The following is a 14,019-nucleotide window of genomic DNA, read 5'->3' on the forward strand; positions in this document are numbered from 1 at the left end:
AGCACACCCCTGGTCCCTGGAGGAGTATGGCCTGGTCTGAAACATAGTACTGTCCAATTGCTCCACAAGTGTCTGGGTATTCCCACAGATTGGTAGGTCTACTTCTGGAGTTGGGGTCACAAGAAAGGAGGGATGGGATAAAGGCCTGCCTTGCAGGGGCTCCTACACAGCCAAAGAGATACGGCTAGGTGGCCACAGCACAGTCTGGGAAGTTCTATGTGAGGGAATGCATACACATAAGGTACAGAGGAGGGTCCAGACCCAGGCTGGAGTCTCAAAAAAATGACTTCTGCTGTCAAAGATGGTGAGCAGAGAAATACAGACTAATGGCAGTTATCTAGCTGGGAGGAGGCCAGGAGAGCCTCCAGGCAGCCGAGAGGTGAGGCTGCACATGAGTTAGTCTGGGTAGAATATGGAAAACAGAAGGAGAAAGAGAATTTGGGAGATGGAGAAGCTGATGGGTCAAGCTTTGAGGGCTTTGTGAGCCCTGCTAAAAAGGACTGGGTCAGAAGTTCAGTGGGAAACTGACAGAGGACTGACTGCTGATAACAGGAACTATGTAAGGACCTACAGGTGTCTAGTAGATTTAGCAACACAAGTTGGCACTGGCTTTGCCCCGTGGAACCAGGGGATTGCAGAGGGCTGAAGAGTGAACGGGGACACTCAACTTCCAAAAACGGGGACTAGGTGAGTCAGTCTCATCTTCCTGTTGAAGACAGTATAAATGTAGGATGGAATACAAAAGGCACCCTGTTAAAAGTAAAGAATCCTCACCTGTGTAAAGTCACCTGATTTATCTCAAGGGAGGTAAAGCAGTGCAGACAGGGAAAAAGGCTTGTCAATAAATGTGCTCAGTCCATTGAATCACAATATGGAAAAAGTAATCTTGACCCCTACCTCACACCATATATAAATGTAATTACAAATCCAAATGGGAAAGGTAAAACAAACCCAAGAAAACGCTTAGAAGAAAACCTAGGAGACATCTTAGGCAGAGATTTCTTAAATAGGTCAAAGAAAAATATAAAAATGTGGACCATATTTAAATTAAGAATGTCTATTCAGCCCTAGCTGGTTTGGCTCAGTGGATAGAGCATTGGCCTGTGGACTGAAGGGTCCCAAGTTTAATTTCAGCCAAGGGTACATACCTTGGTTGTAGGCTCCTCCCTGGCATGTGCAGGAGGCAACCAATCGATGTGTCTCTCTAAAATCAATGGAAAAATATTCTCAGGTGAGGATTAAAACAAAATTTTTTTTAAAGAAACGTCTATTCATAAAAGGCACCATCATAAAACTGAAAACACAACCCACACAGAAGGAAATAATATCTCCAAAAATATATGAAAGCTATAATATAAGAACTCTACAAATTAATTTTTTAAAAAGACAGATAACCCAATAAAAAAGTTGGCTAAAAAATGTAAAGCCACTTCACAAAAGAAAATATAGGAATGGCCAATAAGTATATGAAAAGGTGTTCAATAACATTAGCCATCAAGGAAATGCTGTCAGAATCAGTGCCCTGAAAAAGGGGAGGACAACCACTGGAAAAGAGCATGATGGGAGTTTCTGAGGACCTGGTGATTTGTGAAATTTTGTCATGTTTTAGATTATGACATACATACATTTTTGTATAATACACTTCCATAAAATGACTTTAAAATGTAACATAACTAAACTAACCATAGAGTGAGGAATTAGTAGTCCCAGGTGCAAAAGACAGAACACTGAATCTGGTACCTGGGGTAGCTTTTGTACAAGCGTCATTTGCTGATGTGGAAGAAAGTGCATACACTAAGCTGCGCTTCTCTCAGCCTCACAGAGCTAACGGACCCACGAAGGGTGGTCTCTCTAGGACAGTGGTTCTCACCTTCTGGCCCTTTAAATACAGTTCCTCATGTTGTGACCCAACCATAAAATTATTTTCGTTGCTACTTCATAACTGTTATGAATCGTAATGTAAATATCTGATGTGCAGGATGGTCTTAGGCAACCCCTGTGAAAGGGTCGTTCGACCACCAATGGGGTCACAACCCACAGGTTGAGAACCGCTCGCTGCTCTAGGAAATCACTGCCCAGTTTAGGACCCTAGGAAGTAATGGTAACCCAGAAGCAGACCAGCTGTTGTGCACATGTGTAGACTTGAGCTAGGCTGAACATTGTTTCTACAAATAATTTTTCAAACACAATGTCCACATAAATAAGGATAACCTGTCACATGAGCTGATGACACAATGGATAAGTGGTAATCAGGGGGGAAAAAACAGAAACAGTACTCTAAATACTAGAATGAGTAGGCACGGATTATTAAAAAAATATATATGTTCGCCCTAACCGGTTTGGCTCAGTGGATAGGGCATCGGCCTGAGGACTGAAGGGTCCCAGGTTCGATTCCAGTCAAGGGCATGTACCTTAGTTGCGGGCACATCACCAGTAGGAGGTGTACAGGAGGCAGCTGATTGATGTTTCTCTCTCATTGATGTTTCTAACTCTCTATTCCTCTCCCTTCTTCTCTGTAAAGAATCAATAAAATATATTTTTTAAAAATATGTTCACTGGACAGACACACACAAAAAGATGAAATTAGACCGCCAATTACACCATACACAAGAATAAACTCAAGATGGATAAAGGACTTAAATGTAAGGCATGAAACCATAAAAATATTAGAGAAGAACATAGGCAGTAAAATCTCAGACATCTCATGTAGCAATACGTTTACAGTTACATTTCCTAGGGCAAAGGAAACTGAGGAGAAAATAAACAAATGGGACTGCATCGAAATAAATTTAAAAAGCTTCTGCACAGCAAAAGAAACCACCATCAAAATGAAAAGGGAGCCCACTGTATGGGAGAACATATTTGCCAATGATATATCTGATAAAGGGTTAATATCCAAAATATATAAAGTACTCATACAATTCAGCAAAAGGAAAATAAACAATCCATTTTAAAAAATGACAGAAGACCTGAATAGACATTTCTCCAAAGAGGACATACAAATGGCCAAGAGACACATGAAAAAATGCTCAAAGTCAGTAATCGTCAGAGAAATGCAAATTAAAACCACAATGGGATATCACCTGACACCTATCAGAATGGCTATCATAAAAAAATCAACAAATGACAAATGCTGGCAAAAATGTGGAGAAAAGGGAACCCTAGTACACTGCTGGTGGGAATGCGGACTGGTGCAGCCATTATGGAAAAAGGTATGGAGTTTCCTCAAAAAATTAAATATGAAATTGCCATTTGACCCAGCAATCCCACTCCTGGGAATATATCCTAAAAACCCAAAAACTCCAATCAGAAAGAATATATGCACCACTATGTTCATAGCAGCATTATTTATAATAGCTAAGATTTTGAAACAGCCCAACTCTCCATCAGTAAATGAATGGATAAAAAAGCTGTGGGACATATACACAATGGAATACTATGCAGCTATAAAAAAGACAGATCTCTTACCCTTTGGAACAGCATGGATGGACCTTGAAAATATTATGCTAAGTGAAATAAGCCAATCTGAGAAAGACAAATATCACATGATCTCACTTATTTGTGGAATCTAATGAGCAAAATGAATTGACCAACAAAATAAGACCCAAAACAGGGAGGCATGGAACAAACTGACAGACATTGATGTGGGGTTGGGAAGATGAGAAGAGGTAAGCTAAAGAGTTTATATACTTACTAGGGGCCCAGTGCATGAATTCATGCACCTTGAAAAGAACGGTGGCCTCGAGGCTGCGGTGGGCATAGGGGCAGATCTCGGCCCATCCTCCATGCCCCGCCCAGCCCCTCCCACCAGGACCCTGTTCCCTGTCTGCTGGCAGCCCCGCTCCCACCACTGCCACTCCCACACACTGACTGTGCCAGCCCCGCTCACACCCACTGACGGCACAGAGCAATTGGGGCCGGCGCCAGCAGCAGGTGCAAGTGGGGCCAACACTGTCAGCAGGTGCGAGTGGTGGCTACTGCCCTGATCACCCTTCAGGAGCAAGGGAAGGTGGAGAAGCCCTCAGGGGTGATCATGGCCGGCGCCAGGCACCGGCAGTGGGTGCAAGCAGCGGCTCTGGTGTCAGCTGCAGGTGTGAGCAGGGCCATCTCCAGCAGTGGGTGAGAGAGGTGATTGCCAGCCCCAATTGCCCCTCAAGAGCAGGGGGAGGTGGAGAAGCCCTGAGGGGCAATCGGGGCCGGCAGCCTCCACTTGCACCTGCTGACGGTGCCGAGCAATTGGTGCTGGCGCTGGGCACCAGCAGCGGGTGCAAGCACCAGGCAGTACCATGGCGTGCAGGAACAAAGAATTTTCAGTAACCACCAGAGGCTGACCCCGATGACAGCGACCAGTGCCCCGCCTTGGTCTGGCACCCCCACTCACCTGCTCCACCATTCCATCACAGCCGACGCCTGCCATGTTCCATGCGCACCCCCAGATGGTCAGCGCACATCATAGTGATCAGTTGTTCGATTGTTCCACCGTTCAGTCTATTCTCATATTAGGGTTTTATATATATAGACTAGGGGCCCAGTGCACAAAATTCGTGCACTGGGTGTGTGTGGGGGGGGGGGAGTGTCCCTCAGCCCAGCCTGCCCCCTCTCACATACTGGGAGCCCTCAGGCATTGACCCCCATCACCCTCCAATCGCAGGATCAGCCCCTTGCCCAGGCCTGACGCCTCTGACAGAGGCGTCAGGCCTGGGCAGGGGACCTTCATTTCCCCTCATCACTGGTTCTGCCCCCAGCCCAGGCCTGATGCCTCTGGCCCAGGCATCAGGCCTGGGCAGGGGACCCCCAGACCCCTCCGATTGCTGGCTCTGCCCCTTGCCCAGGCCTGATGCCTCGGCCAGAGGAGTTGACTCTCATCACCCTCCAATCACCAATCACCAGATCGGCCCCTTGACCAGGCCTGAGGCCTCCGGCAGAGGTGTCAGGCCTGGGCAGGGGATCCCCAGCTCCCCGTGGTTGCAGGCTCCGCCCCTGCCCAGGCCTAATGCCTCTGGCCGAGGCATTAGGCCTGAGCAGGGGACTCCCAGCTCCCCGCAATCTCCCACTCTGCCCCTGCCCAGGCTTAACACCTCTGGCTAAGGCATTAGGCCTGGGCAGGGGACCCCCAGCTCCCCGCGGTTTCAGGCTCTGCCCCTGCCCAGGCCTAACGCCTCTGGCTGAGGCGTCCGGCCCGGGCAGCGGGAACCCACAGCAGCAGCAGCACTGCGATCTCCCGCTCTGCCCCTGCCCAGGCCTAACACCTCTGGCAGAAGCATTAGGCGTGGGCAGGGGACCCCCAGCTTCCCGCAATTGCAGGCTCCGCCGCCCCTGCCCAGGCCTAACGCCTCTGGCCTAGGCGTCCGGCCCAGGCAGCGGGGACCCAAGGTGGCAGAGGGGGCCACCGCGATCGCGCGGGCTCCGCCCCTGCCCCTGCAGGACGCCTCTGGCTGAGGCGTCCGGCTCGGGCAGCAGGGACCTGCAGCTGCAGCGGCCCCGCGATCGTGGGCTCCGCTTTAGGCCCAGGCAAGGGACCCCTAGCTCCCGGGACTGCCAGCTTCGACCGTGCCCAGCTCCCATCACTGGCTCCACCCCTACTTCCTGCTATCACTGGCCAGGGCGGCAAAGGCGCCTGATTCTCCGATCATGGCTGGGGGCAGGGCAAAGGCGGCCCCAGGGCCGCCTTTGCCCTGCCCCTCACCTCTTAGGTCCCCCCTGGGTTTCTGATCACTGTCAGTGGCAGGGGGCTTCTTCCTGCTTTCCCTTCACCTCCCTGCATTGTGCCTACATATGCAAATTAGCCGCCATCTTTGTTGGCAGTTAACTGCCATCTTAGTTGGCAGTTAATTTGCATATAGCCCTGATTAGCCAATGAAAAGGGTAGCGCCGTACGCCAATTACCATTTTTCTCTTTTATTAGTGTAGATAGGCATAGCCCATGGACACAGGCAATAAGGTAGGGCAGACATGAGGGTAGGGACTGGTAGGATGGAAGTAAAGGGGGGGAGAGTAGAGATATCTATGATACTATCAACAATAAAAAGTTTATTTTTTTAAAAAGAAAACAAAAATTTACCCTTTAAGAGCTAGCATAGGAATATACTAGAGACGTGGTCTGGGGATGAAACCTGACATGGATTCAAATATTGACCCTTCGTTTAATAGCGTATCACTTTGGGAAAGTTACTTAACCCTTCTGGAGCCTCCGTTTTCTCGTCAGTAATGTGAGATTAATAATTATAAAAAATGCTCACTTTCATACAGCTAAGATGCAAGGTTGAACATTTCAGCAGGGAACTGGAAACTATAAAAATAATGTAGTAGATTTGGGAAAGAATCACATAAAAATTGTAGAACTGAAGAATGAATGAGTATTTCCAGTTAAAGACAACAAAGCAAACACAAGCCTTTCCCTCTGCAACCTCCTAAACACCCACTAAAATGACAATGAATGAATCATATAATAAAAGCCTAATATACAAACTGACCAAACGACTGGTCTCTATGATGCGCACTGACCACCAGGAGGCAGACACTCAACGCAGGAGCTGCCCCCAGCCTGCAGACCCCAGGCCAGCCAAGGCAGGTGCCAGCAGGGGCCCCCCCAATCGCCCCACAGATCGGCCCTGATAGCTGGCCAGGCCTAGGGACCCTACCCGTGCATGAATTTCATGCACTGGGCCTCTAGTTTTAACATAAATAAGGCTCCTGAAAACATGAAAAACAGAAGTGACAATGGCAACAAAAGTTTGGAAGCTAAAAAGCAGATAGATGAATATTCAATGTCTTAGTAGGCCCAAGAAAGCTGAGTATTAAGCCAGCAGAGGCGAAATCTGAGAAACAACTCAGGAATTACTAGTATCAGGTGTCTTGAGAAACAGAAGTAAATATGAGGCTGAAAACAGGAAGACTGGTTGAAAGTCTATGTTAAAAGCACTTTTTAACCCACCAGCTCTTCTGTCCAACACCTTGCACCCAGACTACACCCCTCCTTTACCAGAAATCTGTAAATTTATTCTCTAAAAAGGGTAAAGCCGGGTTTTCTGGCCTGTGGAGCCCAAGCACAGTTAAGGGCAAGGCCACCCAAGTGAAAATAGTATATCTAAGTATGCATTTCTCTTCCTAATCTCCTAATGCTGCATTGAAGCTTGATCGCCCACAGGCAGGAGAATGGAAAGTTCTGCCCTGGAAATCAGAGGAACCCAGGAGAAGAGACTTAACTTCTCTAGTGAGACAATGTGGCCAAGTCACTCTGGGGCTAGGGCTCAAGTTGGCAAGTCCCTCCCAGGCACAGGAACTTCCAACAAGATTTTCAGTGGCCTGCTTTTATTTTATTTTTTTGCCTTTTACACTCTTCTTTATTGATTTCAGAGAGGAAGGGAGAGAGAGAGATAGAAACATCAATGATGACAGAGAATCATTGTTGGCTGTCTCCTGCACATCCCCTATTGGGGATCCAGCCAGTAACCTGGGCATGTGCCCTTGACCCAAATCGAACCTGGGACCCTTCAGTCCGCAGGCTGACACTCTGTCCACTGAGCCAAACCGGCCTGCTTTTAAATATAAACAGACAACCAAGGACTCTCAGACACCCAAGGAGGCCTCCAGCAATCACAAAGGTAAAGACCAAAACAAAGAAACAAGATCCAAACTTATGGAAAAGAGATGTTGTAAAGAGAGATGAAAACTTCAAAAACTATCACCGTCCCAGAGAGATAATAAAACATATTGTACCCATGAAATTGGAACAGGATGTTAATTTAAGAGAACATTGAGGGTGGGGGAAGAGGTCTAAGAAATTAAAAATAGGACAGCAGAAACAAAACTCTCAGCAGAAAGGCTGGAAGATAGTTAAGATACTTTTCCACAAAGCAGAGGGAAAAAGACAAAGAGTTGGAAACTAGGAAAGAACAGAAAATATGGAGGCTCTGTCCACGAGAGACAGTGATGAACATGAAGAGGAGAAAGTTGGCACAGAAATAAGGCAGGAAGGTTCTGGGACTGGAGATCACAGGTTTCAGACCACACAGGCCCAGGAAGTGACTGAAACAAGAAAGGGAGACCCACACCAAGCTGACAGCACTGACATGGCCTCCAAGCTACCCAGGAAAAGGTCAAGTTCATGTCAAGTATCAGAGCCAGGATGGCATCAGAGTTTCCAAGAACAATATAAATGACAGAATAAAATGGAGCAGTACTTTCAGAATTCTGAGGGGCGAGGAGGGTGGCGGGGAGGGGGGCCTTTTAGCCAAGAAATTTATTTAAACCATTTTTTCAACTTTTCAAGTAGAAAAGATTTGTTTCCAGACAAGCACATTTCATAAAATTGACCAGAAGACCTCTCAAAAAGATGTCTCCGAGATGAAATTGATAGGACACCTGGTGCGTTTAAATGTCTTGAAGAAGATACTTAGACCAGTGGTCGGCAAATTGCGGCTCCCGAGCCACATGCGGCTCTTTGGTCCCTTAAGTGTGGCTCTTCCACAAAATACCGACTTCTGCGCATGGGCCATGAAGTTTCAGTCGCACTGTATGTGCGCGCCCGCACGTGATATTTTGTGGAAGAGCCACACTCAAGGGGCCAAAGAGCCGCATGTGGCTCGCGAGCTGGTTTGCTGACCACTGACTTAGACAATTAATGGAGAGCTTGAGACTGAATCCATGACACATGTATTCAAAAAGTAACAACAAAACATCTTGTAGGAAAGGAAAAGTAATCGTAACATATCACATGGCTCAGCTGAATATGACATTTAACAATACCAATACCATCAGCACTAAATATTGATTTAACTAGAAATATGCTCTAGTTCTTAAGGCAGGAAGAGGTTGAAAATGTGCATCAGAGTGGTGGGGGCAGGGGTGAGAGGTCCAGAGGCAATGCCAAACACAAGGTTTGTGAGAGGCACACAGCACTACCTTGGATGGTCAGGAAAGTGCTGAGTGAGAGTGGGCACAGAACTCTTGTGTGCTTTTTATTTGAGAGAGGGGGGGGGTGGGAGAGAGAGAGATTGATTTGTTGTTCCACTTATTTATGAAACATTGGTCAATTCTTATATGTGCTCTGACAGGGGATCTAACCCAAAACTTTGGCGTATGGGAATGATGCTCTAATCAACTGAGCTACCTGGCCATGGTTCCTGTATTTCATTTCGGGAGTTATTGGGCTTTTTAAAGCAGTGGTCGCCAACCGGTGGTCTGCGGACCACTGGTGGTACATGAGGGCTAAAAAGGTTGGCGACCGCTGTTTTAAAGTACATACATATATGTCGTTGATAAAGTCAAACTACAAGAGACTGGGGATACAGAGGAGAGAAGCAGCTGCTCCTGTTTGGAAAAGCTTGGCCACAAAAGGGAAGAGGGTGGAGATTAGACAGGAATGAACTGGTGTGGGGCAACTCACAGATGCCCAGGGAAAGGGCCGGTATGAGAGGGAAGAGTTGAAACAGCAGGGAGATGGGGATGGAACAGGGAAGGGTCTGGATGCAGAGCCCACTGAAGCCGTAGCCCAGCATCATCCAGTGGGAGTGCAATGTGTAACAAATGTTCTAGTAGCCACATATTAAAAGAAAACAGTGGACATTCATTTTAATACTAAATTTTATTTAGCCCACTATACCCAACATGTTGTCATTTCAGTAATGCAATCAATATTCAAATCATGCATGAGATATTTTACATCCTCTTCTTGTACAAATCTGGGGATTTACAGCAAACCAGTGCATGGTCTGACTCACAGCACTTCTCAGTTTGGACCAGCCTCACCTCCGGGTTCATGGGTGGTGGTGGTCACCATAGTGGACAAGGCAACCTTAGGTCTGATTAGGTCACCCACCTTCACCTCTTTCCCCAGAGAGAACCTGGGATTCCCACAGGAAGAAACACACACACCACTTTGCCAGGCCCTGCGGGTTGTCCACCCTCAGGCCCCCGCAACTTGGTGCCCTGCACTGCCTCGCTGCTCCTCTTCCCAAGCCCTACAGTCCAAGAACCCAGCTTCCTGGGCCCTGAAGATGCCCAATGCAAGCCACCCCCACTTCCCACACTCAGGTGACTCTCAGTCTCGCCACCAGCCCCCATACACCTCTGGGCCTCGATCTTGGGTTCTCCACGTTAGAATTAACGCCTTCCTTTTTCATGTCTGCACTTAACCATCACGTTACAGCCCCGGCCTTCCTTCACTCTGTCATAGATGCCCAAGACTTAGACCCAGCCTAGGAGAGAGCAGGGAGGCTCCCGGGCCCTGCCCCCCTACTCTACCCCACTTCCACCCCGCGCTCCGCGGGATCTCGGTCGGCTACGGAAGCACATAGAGGGAAATGGCACTGCAGGCCCATGGAGAGGGCACCTGCTCCGCCTGGGAGCCCCAGGCGATTTATGGAGCAGGCAGGCGGGCTGGGTTTGCCGGGTGAGCCTGGGGCGGGGGCTGCAGGCCAGGAGCACGGTCCTGGGAGACTGTCCCGCGGGCGCACTTGGGCTGAGCAAGGGCCCTGACGCCCCCACCCGCGCTCCTGCAGGCCATTGCAAGTCACATGCACCTCAAGTGCAAGTGCCACGGGCTGTCGGGCAGCTGCGAGGTGAAGACCTGCTGGTGGTCGCAGCCCGACTTCCGCGCCATCGGCGACTTCCTTAAGGACAAGTACGACAGCGCCTCGGAGATGGTGGTGGAGAAGCACCGCGAGTCGCGCGGCTGGGTGGAGACGCTGCGGCCGCGCTACACCTACTTCAAGGTGCCCACGGAGCGCGACCTGGTCTACTACGAGGCCTCGCCCAACTTCTGCGAGCCGAACCGCGAGACCGGCTCCTTCGGCACGCGCGACCGCACCTGCAACGTGAGCTCGCCGGGCATCGATGGCTGCGACCTGCTGTGCTGCGGCCGGGGCCACAACGCGCGCGCGGAGCGGCGCCGGGAGAAGTGCCTCTGCGTCTTTCACTGGTGCTGCTACGTGAGCTGCCAGGAGTGCGCGCGCGTCTACGACGTGCACACCTGCAAGTAGGGGCGCGCCGGGCTCGGTGCCGGCCCCACCCGGACGGGGCGGGGTCCTCTGGTGGAGCCCGCGGGCGGCCAGAGTAGCCGGCGGTTCTTCCCGACAGGTTCGGAGCTCCTCCCGGATGGGGCGGGGCTGGGGGGGGGTGAGGCTTTTGGATTAGGGCGGGGTCTTCTCTGGGGACCCAGCTCCCTTGCTGGGAATTCCGCACTGCCACCTCCTCCTAGCAGCCCACTTGTAAGGTTCCATCCAACCCAACTCTTCTATGTAGAGCAGCTCTCCTGACAAACAGCGGCCGAGACCCCTGTCCCCCAACCTCTTCCTCTGAAGTCTGGGGACTAGGGGCCCTCCAAGTCTGGTGCTCTGGAAAAGCCTGACATCTGCCAGCGCTCTCAACCAATCCAACGGAGAGAGCCACGCCTTGCAGAGCCCCAAGAACCAGCTGGGCCTGGGGGAAGGAGGGGCCTGGAGGCTGGGCCCTGAAACCTGTGTGAGGCATCAGACACCAGGCGCTCTTCCCAGGAACTGTTACTGCTCTCGCCCAAGCCCTGGCTGGAACATCCCCCTGTGGAGCCCGTCCACCTCCCTTCCTCAGGTCTTTCACCTGCACCCCATCCACAGGAGAGGAGCATAGCCTCCTGTCCCAGCCTGACCCTGCCTCCCTTTTGGCCTCAGCACCTCCCCCACCTTCCTCATCCACAGCCCAGACCCCACATCTGCCCAGGACTGTTAGCCTGCACCACCCAGCTCCATCATCCTGCCTGGGAATCTCATTTGGGGTAGGGTTGGGTTGTTTGGGAGGTTTCAGTAGGAGGAGCCACACCTGGGGGCTGCAGAGGACCCTCAGCCCCCAGAGGAGTGGTATCCCCTTGCAGCCCTGGTAGTTAGGACTGATCCCCTGGGTCTCCTGCTGCAGCTGTGGTGTGCCAGACTTGCCACACTGGCCACTGTCCTGGAGCATGTGGCTGGCTGCTCAGCCAGCCTCACCTGACTAATCCACCCAGCCCAGGAAGTACTGACTTCTGGACCCCTCAGCCAATGCCCAGGCCAGGCCTCTTCTCACTCAGACTCTGCCACTGTGAAACATCCCCCAGCCCCTAGGCAGGGGGAGACCAGCCAGATAGGGATGGCTGCCCGCCTCCGAGGACAAGACCTTCCTCTGCCTTGAATTTTGTGTTTTTGGTTTTAATTTTATTTCTGATGCTGCTATATTCACCATACACTGGAGCTAATCAAACAGATGTGTTGTTGTTTTTTCCCTTTTCTTTCTATGAAAGAAATTATTTGAGTCGTAGCTTGTGAGTTTCCAACAATGGGGAAGTAAAAGACAAAAAAAAAAAAAAAACACAAAAAGCAGAAACAACCAAACGCTGTGGATTGTGCTGGATTTCTGGTGGTGGATTGGGGTAAGGCATGGAGGCTGGATTGGTGGTGACCTCTGGGACAGAAGACACCCATGAGCCCGGGGAGGAGGCAGTCAGCATGCACCTCAGAGACTCCTGGGGTCTTGGAGGTGGCCTCCAGAGGCCAGAATTCCAGAAAAAAAGAGGGACCGCCATGCCAAGGTAAAGAGGGCACAGCCATGGTGCTGAGGTCTGGGGCAGGCAAACTAAACCCAGGCAGAAGGCTCCAGTGAGGTGCAGGGAGGAGGAGGAAGCCTGCCTATTGCAGGGGTGGTGCAATGCAGTGAGCAGGGTGGAGGCCCCACGAGTCAGTGGAGCAGTGGGACATCCACCAAGTCAACCAAAAGCCACTTCCCCAAACGTCCATGACATTCAGCTGACGTTTTAGTGCTGGCTATGTGGCCGCGCCCTCTGGGTTTGGGGACATGGCCTCTGTGTGGGGTCCCCATTGTGGCCCACCCCAGGATGTTCCAGGAGCCCAGCCTGTCTGGGAGGCAAGAGACAGTCCTTCAACCAGAGGTTTGCCCAGATGAGGCCTAGAAGTTGCCCTTGTCTACCCTCACTGGGCCTATGCAGGCAGTGCTGGTTGGGGCCTCTGGAAACTGGAAGGGGGAAGGGGGCTTTCCCAAGGCCACACCTTTGCTTCTCCAAGCTGGGTGCAGGCTCCCTGCACCTCTCTCTGCCCTTCTGAGCCCACCCCCTCATCACCACCACCGCCTCTTGAGCCAGACTCAAAGGGAGGGAGAAAGCTGAGGAGGGTGGGGGTGGACAGGCTGGGACAGGTGGAGGGTGAGGAGCATAAAGGGGAAGCTGAGGGCAGGAGGCCCAACCCCCACCCTCTCCAAGCTCAGGCCCTATGTAGGCCACTTGCTGGAAGGAAAGAAGGTGGGAGGAGGGGGGAAGAGGGAGGGAAAGGAGGAGACCTCACAAGGAATCCCCAGCCAGCTGATGGTGGAGAGAGGGGGCTGAGGCAGCTGTTTGTGAGGTTAGGAGGGAGGAAGGAGGAGGGAGGGGTCTGCATGGCTTTGGGGAGCAGGGCCTGCCCCTGCTACTCACCACCACTTCAGCTTTTTCCCAGATCTTGGGGTAGGCTGACCTCTACTCTGGAGACATGCACCCCTACTGACTCCACTCATCCTTTCAGCTTTGCCACCCACTGCCTCTGCTTCCCACCACCACCCTTGGGTACAGACTCTAACCTGGTCCCTACCTAGGAGCCCATACCTGCCCCAGATAAGCTCTATGCCCAGTACACACACTTGACCAGGGCCCACTTGGGCACATACTCCTGCCACTAAAACATCAGGCCCCCTCTCTCCACCATCAGCTGGCAGGGGATTCCTTGTGAGGTCTCCTCCTGGCCCCCACCTTACACCATGGGCCCAGGGAGTAAGAGAGCAATTACTGGCTCTGCAGAGGGTCCTGGACAGGGGTGTGCAGAAACAGGGCAGGGGTCCTAGACGGGGGTGTGCAGAGGCAGGGCAGGGAGTCCTGGACAGGGGTGTGCAGAGACAGGGCAGGGGGTCCTGGACAGGGGTGTGCAGAGACAGGGCAGGGGGTCCTGGACGGGGGTGTGCAGAGACAGGGCAGGGGGTCCTGGACGGGGGTGTGCAGAGACAGGGCAGGGGGTCCTGGACGGGGGT

General features: G+C 51.4%; 1 protein-coding gene across 5 annotated transcripts in view; it reads left to right on the forward strand.

Moving 5' to 3' along the window:
• The window catches only part of WNT3A (Wnt family member 3A), a 71,185-nt gene extending 58,980 nt beyond the window's left edge, over positions 1–12,205 (forward strand). For 3 of the 5 annotated variants that reach the window (XM_036314398.1, XM_036314395.1, XM_036314397.1), the window contains exon 4: positions 10,503–12,205. In XM_036314398.1, the coding sequence (XP_036170291.1) occupies positions 10,503–10,982 (480 nt within the window). In that variant the 3' untranslated portion in view covers positions 10,983–12,205. The remainder of the gene's footprint in view (positions 1–10,502) is intronic. The other 2 variants (XR_004968359.1, XR_004968360.1) reach the window with 2 other exon arrangements.
• The last annotated feature ends 1,814 nt before the right edge of the window (positions 12,206–14,019 follow it).

The sequence above is a fragment of the Myotis myotis genome, unplaced genomic scaffold (assembly GCF_014108235.1).
Source record: "Myotis myotis isolate mMyoMyo1 unplaced genomic scaffold, mMyoMyo1.p scaffold_m19_p_6, whole genome shotgun sequence".
NCBI classification, from domain to species: Eukaryota; Metazoa; Chordata; class Mammalia; order Chiroptera; family Vespertilionidae; genus Myotis; species Myotis myotis.